Here is a 14,801-nt window from a genome sequence, read left to right on the forward strand (position 1 = left end):
GGGTAATTTGGTAAATATCAGTTTTTAATTGTGTGTCCTGAAATATTTTTGCAAAGTTTGGGCTGGCCAATGGGCACATGGCATGGCCTGGGCTGGGGAAAAGGTGTGAGCTACACCTGTTTGTTTGTGCACTACAAGAGGGATAAAACTCTCCTTTTACTGCAACTCCTCAGCCATGAAGTTTCCAAGGGAAGCAAGATAGGAGGTGGCCACTGACTAGCATTGCTGAGGCCCAAAAGCTTGCATTGCTCCAGAAACCCAAAGATTGGCACTTCTATTGTTGTGCCCAATGCCATGAGGATTATGCTGGGCATTACAATGAAAAATTGCTTGGCATGTTGTTTGTCAGCCACTGGCACTAGAGGAGGGGCATTCATGGCTTACCTGCTCCTTATTGTGGCAAATCCGCATGGTCATCAGGATGATAAGTTTTTTACTTTCTTTACTAGATGAATTCATGGGTGTAGAGATTAGGACACTGCATGTTGGGTGCTAGCTCGACTTTGATAGTAAGTTCTATTTCTTGCTAATTGTGATGCCCATGGGAAGTGTGGTCTTGTGGCAATGCACAGTGCTCTTGCTAATCCAAGTTGTACTAGACTATGTATGTCTTTGGTGGCATCACCAGATTAAAATCCAAAATTGGTATAGATCTGCATTTTGTTTAATGGTTTCCCAAGAGAGTGAATTTATTTTTAATTCCTTATGAATAAAATACACGGAAGCTTATAATATTTGAATATTTTAGGTTAAAATTAACTTTTATAATTTAATATAACAGTATTTATAAATATAATAAGAAAATTATATTTTAAACAAGATGGCCTATTTAGATATCACTAAAACATATGGAATCTAACACCAAGTGATTGATATACAAAATGTGGGTTGGTTTATTTTTATCAGAGTGTAAGACGATCAAAGTTCTAATTGTTAATACAAACAAAATAAACAACTTTAAGAATAAAAGTATTTATTATATTTTTATATGTAGCCTTAGATATTTCCTAACTGCAAACATAGTTTATTTGAACATAATACTATGGAATAAAATATTTGAATTTACAGTTTCTATAACATATATACTTATAAAATATATTATTAATAATTGTTTTCTTGGATGGATCTGGGTAGTAATATATTAATGTTCCTACACATTTGTTGTTTTATATTCTAAGAAAAATGCATAATTAAGTAATGTCTTGCTAATAAATAAACTAGTAATAATTATTCTTAGTAATTAATCTCTTTTTAATAAAATTCTAAGGCAAGTTTATCCTAATTTCCATATAACATATTATTAATAATAAAAATTTTATTTTTCACATTTTTTTGAGTTGGGTATTTTTCTAAATATATTTTAATTTCCAAAAGAAATTGTATCTAACATTTTTTATTAATGAATATTTATTCTTACTTATGCCTAGATATTATCAAGTTTATAAGAGCAAAATTGTTGCCTTTTGGCTGTCGTTGTGGAGCACACTCATCATTCTCTTGCTGGAGTTGGATTTGGAGCTGCTTCACGCACTCATACTCCTACAACAGCAAGACTTCCTCATCACACAACTGCATCCTTGATCTCTACACAAAAAGACTCTTCCTCTTCCTTTTCACGTTAAAACCTTGGGACAACATTTTGAAATACTGTGGCTCTATGTGAGCTTCGTGGGTACTCTCCCCACCTTCTGTTTTTGGGTGCCCTAGCCATTTGGCTAAAGCAAAATTCTAATAAGCCACACTAAGTATCCAAGTAAGTAGTGCTAGATAACTTGGTGAGGTGTTCAAGAGCCAACTTTAACTCCCTTAAAAGATCGAATGGTCGATACTCCTAATCTAAGTGTGAGTTGTTTGTCTATCTGTATTCACTTTAGCCTTAGACTCTTAGTGGTTATATCATCACCCCTCACATAGATATAGCCTTCCTTGGTCACACTGGCTTTTCTTGGCCAAATTAGTTTTCGAGTCCAAAGGTGAAAGCCTAAAGTGATCATCAAGCAGTTTAGTGAGCTCCAAAAGAATGGTAGGGAAGATTCCAATGGCTTGGAGTACTAGTCTCAGTCTTAGTCTCGGTCTTGGTCCTAATCTTGGTCCTCATCTCGGACTCCTTCTCATACTCCATCTTGGACTTTTTTTCGGACTCAGTCCCGAAACTTCCATGTGTCACAACACTTGCCATGTGTTAGTGTGAGACACAAATCCCTAAGCCCCAAAGTGGAGCCGAAAGAGTGCCACATGGTAGTGGCCGAAGCAAAAACCAAACGAGCATAACACGTTTGGACTAAAAGGCTCCAACTTAAAAGGTTGAGAGCGGGAGTGGAACTCCCAACGGAGTGCTCAAGGAACGAGCATGAAGTGAGCAATAAGCGAGGCTCCAAAAAGGGACCCAAAAGGACTAACACATGACACGTGGGAGTGTCCGAGATGGAGTCCGAGTTGGAGTCTGAGATGGAGTCCGAGATGGACCCGAGTTGGAGTCCGAGATGGAGTCTGAGATGGACCCGAGATGGAGTCCGAGATGGACCGCAACGAAGTCCAGATGGAGTCCGAGATGGAGTCCGAGTTGGAGTCCAAGATGGAGTCTGAGATGGACCAAGACGGAGTTCGAGATGGAGTCCGAGATGGACCTGAGATGGAATCTGAGATGGAGTCCGAGATGGACCCGAGATTGAATCCGAGATGGAGTCCGAGATGGACCGAGATGGAGTTCGAGATGGAGTCCGAGATGGAGTCCGAGATGGACCTGAGATGGAATCTGAGATGGAGTCCGAGATGGACCCGAGATTGAATCCGAGATGGAGTCCGAGAAGGACCCGAGATGGAGTCCGAGGTCAAGACCGAGACCGGGACTGAGACTGAGACCAGGACCAAGACCGAGACCAGGACCGGGACCGAGACCGAGACTGAGGCCGAGGCCGAGTCCGAGTCCGAGTCCAAGTTCAAGTCTGAGAGGGTGAAAGCCCAAAGCGTTCGTCTCCCAGACCCTGGGGGGTTTGGTGAGCTCCAAAAGTATAGTAAGGGGGAGGACTGTAGTAGAGCCAGTTTGGCCAGGAAAGGCCAGTTTGGCCCAAGAAGGCTGTACCCAGTGTTGGGTGATGAGCTGCCCACTGGGAAGTCCAAAACTAGAGTGAACACGGATCGACAAGCGGGGTAGCTTGTGAAGTGTTCAAGAGCCGACTCTAGTTCCCCCAGGAGATCAACTGGCCGATGCTCCCAGTCCAAGTGTGGGTGGCACTACCTACTTGGATACCAGGCGTGGCTCAACGGAACCTCGCTCTAAGCCCATGGCTAGAGCACCTAAAGGCGGAAGGTGGGGAGAGTACCCACGGGGCTCGTGTAGGGCCACAGTGTTCCGAAATGTTGTGCCAAAGTCCCAAACAAGGGAAAGGAGGAGGAGTAGTCCTCTAGTGCAGTGACTAAGGATACGGTCACATGGTGAGGAAGTCCTAGAGGACCATGGGACTTAGTGGTCGGGCCTATGAGCCTTGATCTAGTGGTAGTGTTGGTGAACACGGCCATGGACAGAAAAGGATCTTGGTGGGGACTGTTAAAGGGGATATTGGGGAAGGCTATTCCCCATGTCTGCGGGCATCTCAAGGATGCTAAGGAGTGGATCTAGGATGGTCACTCATGGACGGTTGGCCCAGTCTTTGAGAGATGGGACCACAATGCAGATGGTGTTGGACCACTGGTGTGACCAAGGTGAAGGGGCATGGCCTTAGCTTAACGGGCCAGTATGTTGGTGGTACCTTGGGGTGTCGAGGACACGTGGAGCACTTGGACCAAGTGCAAAGGTTGAGTGGTGGGGATGCCATTCTCGGGGTTAGCAAGCCCATGTCCAAAATAGGACTTATGGGGGTTGTAAGTGAGACTCCCCCAAGTAGTCAGAGGTGTGGTTAAGTGAGTAAAGTAGAATGGAAAAATTAGTCACTTACAATTAGTTCTTTTTGTGTCTAATTTTAAAGACTCATTCACCAATTGCTTCATGCTCATTCCTCGAGCAATTTGTTTAGAGTTCCACTCCCACTCTTGACTTTCTAAATCGAAGTTTTTGGTTTAAACATGTTATGCTCATTGGACTTCTGTTTCAACCATTATCATGTTGTACACTTCTCATTCCACTTTGGGGCATAAGGATTTATGTCTCACACATTTATAAAACTTTTAGATGAGGATTCCATATCATCAATGATTACTGTATTTGATATTCAATGTCCCCAATGTGCAAAACAAGATTTCCCTTTTCTTGACAAGGTGTAAGCAACTAATTTTTCCATCCTACTTTAGTCACTTAACCACACCTCTGACCACTTGGAGGAGTCTCATTCACAACCTCCTTAAGTCCAATTTAGGACTTGGGACTTGCTAGCCCCAAAAATGGCATCCATACCACTCATCTTTTGCATTTGGTCCAAGTGCTTCATGTGTCCAGTCCCAAGACTGACACCCCAAGGTACCACTGACATACCAGCCCATTACGCTAAGGCCATGCCCATTCACTTTAGTACCACTGGTGGTCCAACACCACCTACATCACAGTCCCGTCTCTCAATGACTGGGGCATCTATCTAGGAGTGACCCTCCAAGATCCACTCCTTAGCATCCTTAAGATGCCCGTAAATAGAGGGAACTGCCTTCCCCAATATCCCTTTTACAATCCCCACCAAGTCCCTTTTCTGTCCATGGCCGAGTTTGCCTACTCTGCCACTAGGACAAGGCCCATAGGCTCGACCACTAAGTCCCACTGTCCTTTAGGACTTTCTCACCACATGACCGTATCCTTGGTCACCACACTAGAGGACTGCTCCTCTTTCATTCTACAATCTGGGACTTTGGGACAACATTTCGGAACACCGTGGCCTTATGCAAGCCTTGTGAGTACTCTCCCCATTTTCCACCTTTGGGTGCTCTAGCTATGGGCTTAGAGCGAGGTTCTGTTGAGCCACGCCAGGTATCCAAGTAGGTAGTGCCACCCACACTTGGACTGGGAGCATCGACCATACGATCTCCCGGGGGAACTAGAGCCAACTCTTAAACACTTCACCAAGCTACCCCGCTTGACAATCTGTATTCATTCTAGCCTTGGACTTCCCAGTGGTTATCCCATCACCCAAAACTTGGGTACAACCTTCCTGGGCCAGACTAGCCTTTCCTAGCCAAACTGGCTCCACTGGAGTCTTCCCCCTACTATACTTTTGGAGCTCACCAAACTCCCTAGGGTCTGAGAGATGAACACTTTGGGCTTTCACCCTCTTAGACTCGAACTCAGACTCGGACTCGAACTCAGACTTGGACTCGGACTCAGGTTGGGGCTTGGTCTCGGCCTCGGCCTCGGTCTCGGTCTCAGTCTTGGTCTCGGTCCCGGTCTCGGTCCTGGCCTCGGTCTCGGTCTCGACTTCGGACTCCATCTCGGGTCCTTATTGGACTCCATCTTGGATTCCATCTCGGGTCCATCTTGAACTCCATCTCAGGTCCATCTCGGACTCTATCTCAGACTCCATTTCGGGTCCATCTTGGGTCCATCTCAGACTCCATCTCGGGTCCATCTTGGGTCCATCTCAGACTCCATCTCGGGTCCATCTTGGGTCCATCTCAGACTCCATCTCAGGTCCATCTTAAGTCCACCTCGTACTCCATCTCGGGTCCATCTTAGGTCCATCTCAGACTTCATCTCAGGTCCATCTCGTGTCATGTGTTGGTCCTCTTGTGTCCCTTTTTCTAGAGACTCTTTTATTGCTCACTTCATGCTCGTTTCTTGAGCACTCCACTGGGAGTTCCACTCCTGCTCTCAACCTTTTAAATCAGAGCCTTTTAGTCCAAACGTGTTACACTCATTTAGCTTTCACTTCAGCCACTACCATATGGCACCCTTTTGGCTCCACTTTGGGGCTTAGGGATTTGTGTCTCACACAAGGTTCTTGAGGCTTAAAAGATTGAGTTGTGAATTCAAAAGTTTCACGATAGGTTTGAGAATTTTGTATTACTTATATCATGATGACTTGCTATTTCAACATTTACATTTTTAATATTGCCTTAAAGATGGTCTTCTTTATTTTGTGGAGGTGGATTTTGATGATCATTTATGGCTAATGATGCCTTCAATCTTTATTCCATGCTTTCTCCACATTTACCATGATTCTCATGTTTTAGATGTGTATATGAGACATCGCCGTATGACTAAAAAGTTGCATAGGTCTTTCTATTAGCCGGAATTGCAATATAATGTTATCTGGTATGTATGTAGCTACATTTGGTGCCAAGCTCATAATACTCCCCCTCATGCTGCAAAATGATGGTTGGAGTTAATTGTAGTTTCCCGTTCGTTTAAGTTGGTGGCATTTGATTTAATGGGGTCTTTTCCACGATCGACTGTTAGTAATGAGTATATTATTATTGTTTTTGACTACTTGACTTGTTAGGTGAAAGTTGATACTTTTGTTAATGCATCTATAACCACTGTTGAATACTTCCTCCTCAATCGAGTGATGTTTCAGCATTCTTATTCGGAGTGGATTCTTATAATGGTCCCACATTTATACCGGAGCTATTTCATATTTTGACGTTTTAGTTGGGGATATGCCACACTTTCATCGAGTGTTTGTCATCCATAATTAGATGGTTTGGTAAAATAACTCATTTGAACCTTTAAAAGGATGATTGCGAAGTACGTGAACTTTTAGTATTTAGATTGGGATGGTTATTTGCCGTCTCTTCATGTACAAATGGGATAACAATAGCATTACAACTTCCATCATCGTCCACTTGCGGAATACAAAGTAGAGGACTTGGTGTTAGTCCATTTTCTCAATCTTACAGTATGTGGTTTATCTAAGGGAGTGGAAAGGACCATATTAAGTGTTACAGCAAGTTTGACTACAACTTTATGAGGTTCAACATGACATCTAACAGGTTGATCCTTCAAAAATTATGCATGTGTAGTGGCTAAAATGCTTCGTACAAAGGGATCAAGAATAACTAACACCATCTATAGATCTACCAATGCCTCTTCTTAATGTTCCTTTAAATTTTGGCCCATCCATGAAAGAATCCTAATGGTCTTACATCATTCCAAAAGGAGGGGATGATATGAAGTCCAAGTGTATAGCTATAATGCTATATACTAATATTAGTATAATGGGATTTTAGTAGTGATTGGATTATTTTCAATTCGAACCACTTGCTTTTATATATAAAGTACTGTGAGGGCCAAGTGTACGGCTATGATGCCATATACTAATATTAGCGTGGGATTTTAGTAGCCGTCAGATTGGTTTCAATTTGAACCACTCGCTCCTATATATAAGCTAGGGTTTTTAGGCTAATTAATATGCACATTTTTTGTATTCCCTTTTTATATTCCAAGCACTCACATTGGTGGAGATGAGGGGCACCTTTGGTTGTCTTTGAGGAATGTTTGGATTTGGGATTTTGGTTTAGATCTAGCTTTTGCATTGTCTAGATCTAACTTTTTCCATTTCCTTTCTTCTGTTCTTTCCTTTCAGGATTTTGGTTTAGATCTAGCTTTTTGCATTGTCTAAATCTAACATTTCCTTCTAGCTTGTCGTTTCTCTTCTTTTGCTCTTTCTTCGTCTATCTTCATGGTAGATCAGCAATCTCCTCCTTTGACTCTGGAGCAGTAGTTGGTACAATTGCTTGATGCTATGCGCTTGCAATTAAACAACCAAACTCAGTTGATGGTAGTGTTCATGGCACATAGTACAACTCCTCCTACTCTTGGTGCCAATCCTCGCGTTCGGCCGGAGTTCTTTCACGGGAATCCTAGGGATGATGTGTACCATTGGTTTGATCACTTCACAATGATTGCTACATATCATTCTTGGGATGATGCTCGACATTTACGTGAGTTTCTCATATGTCTCCAAGGGATGGCGTTACAGTGGTACAACGGCTTGGGTGCAGCCACTCGCAGAGTATAGGGCTTATGAAGGTTGTAAGTGAGACACTTCTAAGTGGTTGAAGGTATGGTCAAGTAATTAAAGTAGAATGGAAAATTTAGTCACTCACAATTTCATTATTAAAGTAAAAATACTTAATTATATTGGCCCCTAAAGCTTTAGATATATGGTTGTTCATCACGCAAGAAGTTTTATGGTTAATATTAATGCCCTTTTATAAGTTCCTCTCCCTTCTTTAATCTATTCTCTTATTCCTAATGAGTTTATTGTTCTAATATCTATGGATTTTTTTGAGGAGGATTCTATACCATCAACAATTGTTATTCAGTATTTACAAGGTACAGAGCAAACTTTGCCTTCTCTGATGAGGTTTGTGAAGCTCAAAAGGTTGAGCCATGGATTTAAAGGCTTTGTGATGGGTTTGAAAATTCTGCATTACTTGCTGATGATTTACCATTTTGGCATTTACATTCTCAATATCACATTGAAGATGATTTCTTTTATTTTGTAAAGATGAATCCTAATGATCATTTATGGTTGGGTGGTGCTCTCAATCTTTATTTTATGCTTTCTCTATATCTACTATGATTCTCTTATTTTATATGGGTATATAAAACATCATTGTGTGATTGAGAAGTTGCATAAGTCTTTTTATTAGCCAAAGATACGACATGATATTATCTAGTATATATGTAGTTGTATTTGGTGTAAAGCTTGTAATACTCTCCCTTATATTGTGGAAGGATAGTTCAAGTCAATTGCAATTTTTTGTTTGTTTGAGATAACCATTTGGATTAGGATGGTTATTTGTTATTTCTTCTGTATGTATATGTGATAGGGGTACAGAATTCTATTGGTGCTTTACCATATAAAATTTTATATGGTTATAATCTGATACTGCCAATAAAGTTGAGTTTACCTTCATAATTGTCGTAAATTGCTAATGCTAGATCTTGGGATCAATATTTGATAAGCATTATTCCACTTATCTAAGTAGAGCTTCTTGAACACTTGGGCCACATACAAGTGGAACAATAACAATGCTACAACTCCCATCATTGTCCACCCGTTGTAATGCACGTGGTTTTTACCCTTTATCCTAGGGTGATTTACTATAGGATAACCACGAAGCGAAACCTAAACCCTCCATATGCCACATGTCCAAAGGATAGTGGTGTGGAACCCAAGTTTCAAGGCCTTGGGCCATTGAATGAAAGAACAGTGCCAAACTCCCAAGCATAGAGCCAAAGAGCAATGACATTGGAGCATGGAACAACTCTCGAGCATATAGCCCAAGGAGTGAAGGAACAAGAGCACGGAGCTACTTGGAATAGTCCTAGAGTATCTAGTATCCCAATACCAGGACTAGCACGCAAAACAGAGCCAAATAAAGTTTAGCGCTATTTCAGCATATCGATGGCTTAACGTGAGGACATGGGTACTCCACCAGCTAGCATGGTGTGGAGCTTGCGCAGAACAAGGACAGGCACACAAGCAAGAGTTAGACTCTACCTTAGGTTGGTCAGCCATGCCCGACCTACCCGCTATCTCTACTATACATTTGGAACCCTCTACATGCCCCTCCCCCCCCCTTTGAAGAACACACGCTTTGGGCTCACCCCAAGCCTCCCTTAGTATCAAGAGTTAGTTTCTGGGACAAACTCGAAATTTACTAAATATGGAATATCCTTATATTGCAAATTTAGACACGGAACGAACACCATTGTGTTTAGGACAATCTCTACATTCCGTAGATATGCTAAATGAGCAAATCTTGACACTTTCTATAAATAGCATTTATGACCGTAATGAGACCAACATAAAGGGTATGATAGCGAGAGTGTTTAGCAGACACAGTAAGCTATCATCTAGCGAATATTGAGGGACCAATCTCAATATTGTGGGGGTTCCTAACACTAGCAAGTGCAAGTCAATGAATGAGTTTTTCTAACGAGGTCAAGTATACTTGACTAATAGCACTTAGGAATTCCGTCCTTATGCTCATTTGGTCAAGTGCACACGTGAAGACCAATTTCTCAACTAGTTTAGGTAGAGACTAAAAAAGGGACTAGCAATACCGACCTCTTGCCATCGTGGCAATAAGGAAAGAATATTTTAAAGGACTAGCCGACAAGTAATTTTCGATACCCGAAGTCACATTCACGACACCTACAAAATATAAAGTGGATGATTTAATGCTAGTCTATTTTCCCAATCTTACAATATATAGTTTATCTAAGGGGATCATTGTTCAGTAAAAGGGAGTATATTGAGTGTTGCGACAAGTTGGAGATGGTACATGGTTTGTTTAAAGGGCTTTTTGTTCAATATAAGAGACTGTATCATGTATTGCGACAAGTTAAATCACAAGTTTATGAGGTTTAGCATAACATTCAATAGATTGATCCTTTAAAAATTGTGCATGTGTAGCAACTTAAACACTTAATACAAAGGGATTAAAAATAACTAGCACCATCTATAAATCTATCTGTGCCTCTTCTTGATATTCCTCTAGATCCCAGCTTGTCAACTAGAGAATCCTAACTGCCTTCTATCCTTCCAAGAGGAAGGGATGATATGAGCTCTAAGTGTATAGTTAAGATGCTGTATACTAATATTAACATAATGAATTTTGATAGTCATTAGATTGGTTTCAATCTAGATGATTTACTAGGTGACTGCTGACTTCATTGATGATGTCTTGATCCACTTGGAGGGGACATGGGAGGAGCACGTTCATGATGTTTGTAAAGTGTTGGATCGGCTACGTGACATTGGTTTAAAGTTGAAGCAGTCGAAGTGTGTGTTTGGGTCCAAGGATACAACTTATCTTGGGTACCGTATTTCTCATGAGGGTTTGGAAGTTGATCCTGACAAACTTGTGGCTGTTCTAAAGTTCCCTACTCTAAAGTGTGTGAATGATGTGCAGCACTTCTTACACCGTTGTGAGTATTGCTGAAGTCATCAACATCATCTTTTATTTGGTCTCTGGATTGTGAGCGGGCATTCGGGGATCTCAAAGAGCTGTTGACGACTCCTCTAGTTTTGGCATATCCTGACTACACTTGACCTTTTATTTTGCGCGTGGATGCTTCTGACATTAGTCTTGGAAGTGTGTTGATGCAAGAGAGCTCGAGTGTGCCTGGTCAGCGCCATCCCATTGCATATATAAGCCGTACATTACAACCAGCGGAAATGAACTACTCTATGACAGAGAAGGAGTGTTTAGTAGCAGTTTGGGGTTTTGAGAAACTTCATGCATATCTACATGGTTCTCAGACGTTACTTGAAGGTGATCATGCTGCTGTTACTTCATTATTGAAGCGGAAGAACCTGATTAGTTATACTGCTCAATGGGCTTTAAAGCTTCAGATATATGATTTTGATGTTCATTGCCCAAAGAGTTCTATAGCTGAAGCTAATGCCCTTTCTCGAGCTCCTCTTCCTTCTCCATTCTCTTCTCATGTTTCTGATAAGCCTGTTGTTCCAGCCTCTGTGGATTTTTTAGACGAGGATTCTATGCCGTCGGCTGTTGCTGTCTTGACGTTCAGTGTCCACAAGGCACTGAGCAAGATCTACCTTCTCTTGATGAGGTTCGTGAGGCTCAAAAGATTGAGCCGTGGATTCAAAGGCTTCGAGATGGGTTTGAGAATCTTGTCTCACTTGCTGATGACTTGCCTTTCCGGCATTTACATTCTCAATATCGCCTTGAAGACAGCCTTCTTTATTTTGTGAGGACGGATCCTAATGATCATTTACGGCTGGTGGTGCCTTCTATCTTTATTCCGCGGTTTCTCCATGCCTACCATGATTCTCCTGTTCTAGGTGGGCATATGGGACATTGTCGTGTAACCGAGAAGCTACGTAAGTCTTTCTATTGGCCAAAGATGCGACGTGATATTATTCAGTATATGCGTAGCTGCGTTTGGTGCCAAGCTCGTAATACTCCCCCTCGGGCTGTGGAAGGATGGTTGGAGTTAATTGCAGTTTCCCGTCCATTTGAGTTGGTGGCGTTTGATCTTATGGGACCTTTTCCACGGTCCACTGCTGGCAATGAGTATGTTATTATTGCTTTTGACTACTTGACTCGTTAGGTGGAAGTTGGTGCTCTTGCTAGCGCCTTTGCAACTGCTGTTGGATACTTCCTCCTCAATCGAGTGGTGTTCTAGCATTCTTATCCAGAGCGGATTCTTTCGGATAATGGTCCCGCATTTATGGCTGAGGCATTTCATGTTTTGATGTCTCGGTTGGGGATATGCTACACTTTCACGAGTGCTTATCATCCACAATCAGATGGTCTGGTGGAACGGCTCGTTCGGACATTCAAAGGGATTGCGAAGTATGTGAACTTTCAGCATTTGGATTGGGATGGTTATTTCTGCATATGTCATAGGGATGCAGAGTTTTGTTGGTGATTCACCATATAAACTCCTATATAGTCATGATCCAATATTACCAACGGAGCTGGGTTTACCTTCGTGATTGCCACGAGCTACAGATGCTAGGTTATGGGATCAGTATTTAACGAGCATTCTTCCACTTGTCCGAGCGGAGTCTACCAAATACTTAGGCCGCGTACAAGTAGGACAACAACGGCAGTATAACTCCCATCACCGTCCACTTGCAGAGTACAAAATTGATGATTTGGTGTTAGTCCGTTTTCCCCATTTTACGGTACGTGGTTTATCTAAGGGGCTCTTTGCACAATGGAAAGGACTGTATCAGGTGTTGCGACAAGTTGGACCACAAGTTTATGAGGTTCGGCATGACGTCCAGCAGGCTGATCCTCTAGAGATTGTGCATATGCAACGATTAAAACGCTTCATACAAAGGGATCAGGAATAATTAATACCACCTATAGATCCACTAATGCCTCCTCTTGATGTTCCTTTAGATCCTGGCCCATCTACAAAAGAACCCTGATGGTCTTCCATTATTCTCAGAGGAGGGGATGATGTGAGGGCCAAGTGTACAGTTATGATGCCGTATACTAGCGTAGTGGGATTTTAGTAGTTGTCGGATTGGTTTCAATTTAGACCACTCGCTCCTATATATAAGCTAGGGTTTTTGGGTTAATTGATATACACATTTTCTGTATTCCCTTTCTATATTCTAAGCACTCACAGTACATAATTAATTACTTAATTAATTAATATGCACATTTCTATATTCCATTTCCCTATTCCATGAACACATATTATATTAATAATAAATAAAATTTTATTTCAAATAAAAAAGCTTAAAAGGAATATTTTAAACTATATCTCAATATTCTAAATATATTCCTTAAAAGTTTGTACTATGCACAAAAGGTGAGCTAGAAAATATAACTTTACCTACTAGACACCTCCTAGTCCCCAGCCAGCATCTAGCAACTTTGTAAGTTCATCGTCTTCTTCCTCCTTGTCTTCTTCCTCCTTGTCGTGGCCATGATCTTCGACAATCTTGTCCGCCACAAACTCTTGATCCACAACCTTTGCTTCCACAAACGCGTGGTTTTCTTCTTCTTCTTCTACTTCTTCTTCTGATTCTTCTTTGAGCTTCCCTCCCTGGAGATCATGGTTTCTCACCTCGCTGTGCTCCACCAGCCACTTGGAGATCCGGTCAAGTGCCAGGGCCTCGCCCAGTCCATGGAAAACAGGTGAGACCAAGCCCGAGCCCGGGAGCTTGTGGACAATGTTCGTCACGGGATCCTTGTATTCCACCCAGATGTCGGCGGCAGAGCCAACGATCCCTCGTTTCTGAAACTCACCCGCGATTTTCCTGGGGTAGTTGATCACATCGATCGCGCTGTGGAGGCATGTCTCGATGGCCTCGCCAACGACATAGATCTGAAAAGAAAAAAAAAAAAGTGGAAGACAATGAATCGAACTTCCATACGAAAAAGACAAAAGAAATTACTCGATCATCCAGGAATTTGAGAAGATCGAGCCCTTGGGTCCCCGCAGCATGGAAGATCGGCTCTAGGAAATTTTCGGCCAAGGCGATGGACGGACCCAGAGGCCTGGGAAGCTCGACAGCTTTGGTGGCGGCATATCGCGCCAGGACAAACGCTCTCTTCCCCAAATTCTGGAGCAGTTTTGGCTGCTGCTCCTTGACGAAAATCTGCCCGAGAAACCCCCATCAATCAATCCAGAATCTAGAGCAGCAAAATTTACCTCCTCGTCTTGCATTGCAAGCGTCCGACTGGGGCAATCGCGAGCATGCAAGTGTCACGACCTGGAAAAAAATCTCCCGATAAGCGCATGAAATTATGTGGAGAGAAACGAGTCGATTTCGGACCCTAGAACCCAGAATCGCATGGATCCACTCACCGATTTCCTGCCGACCGATCGATCGCTGAGCTTCCCTCCCAGGGCTGAGCGGGCGCGCGCCGACCCCAAAACGGTCACTCTGCAAATTATAAACACACAAAATGCTGGCTCGCTCTAAAACGAAGAACGCGACACTGAATTAAAAACTAAAAGGAAGAGGATATTTAAAGGACACGTGTTCGGTTTGTACTACGTTTCTTTTCTTATTACTAAAGCTTAGGATCTTGGAACAATTTCCGGCGCTGTCCACGATTTTTATCATCTCTGAAGCCATTGGAAGTTGAACATGATGGACATGTTTCGCAGCTACTGAATGACGTCAACGCCTGGAGTTCTGTCAGACACGCAACACAGCTACCACTTTCTTCGGATATGATGTTTTTGCTTTTAGTGATGAACTAATCCTTAGAGGGAACGATGACAAGATTTGAGTTCTTCTCAACCAAGTGGACGCTCAACGTCTGTCCTATCGTACATCCTGACCCGTTACTTCAGCAGTCCATTAGAGTACATGGAGCTCTTATGTGGTCCAGTGATTTCTGAATATCAGCCACTGTTGGTGATTTTTGTG

General features: G+C 42.4%; 1 protein-coding gene across 1 annotated transcript; it reads right to left on the reverse strand.

Moving 5' to 3' along the window:
• Positions 1-13,175: 13,175 nt before the first annotated feature.
• LOC9634086 lies at positions 13,176-14,343 on the reverse strand. Its single transcript, XM_002966686.2, has 4 exons — positions 14,231-14,343; positions 14,075-14,135; positions 13,818-14,021; positions 13,176-13,747 (listed from the first exon to the last, which is right to left on the reverse strand). Exons 2-4 carry the CDS (start codon positions 14,087-14,089, stop codon positions 13,256-13,258), a joined length of 711 nt encoding a protein of 236 aa, XP_002966732.1. The 5' UTR covers positions 14,090-14,135; positions 14,231-14,343; the 3' UTR covers positions 13,176-13,255.
• Positions 14,344-14,801: the final 458 nt, after the last annotated feature.

This window comes from Selaginella moellendorffii, unplaced genomic scaffold (genome assembly GCF_000143415.4).
Source record: "Selaginella moellendorffii unplaced genomic scaffold, v1.0 SELMOscaffold_7, whole genome shotgun sequence".
Lineage (NCBI taxonomy): Eukaryota > Viridiplantae > Streptophyta > Lycopodiopsida > Selaginellales > Selaginellaceae > Selaginella > Selaginella moellendorffii.

Excerpts from the sequence above, each read along its gene's own strand:
- LOC9634086 (XM_002966686.2), bottom strand. Across the intron at positions 13,748-13,817 it reads TCAAATTCCTGGATGATCGA|ATCTATGTCGTTGGCGAGGC; the intron begins GTAATTTCTTTT and ends TTTTCTTTTCAG.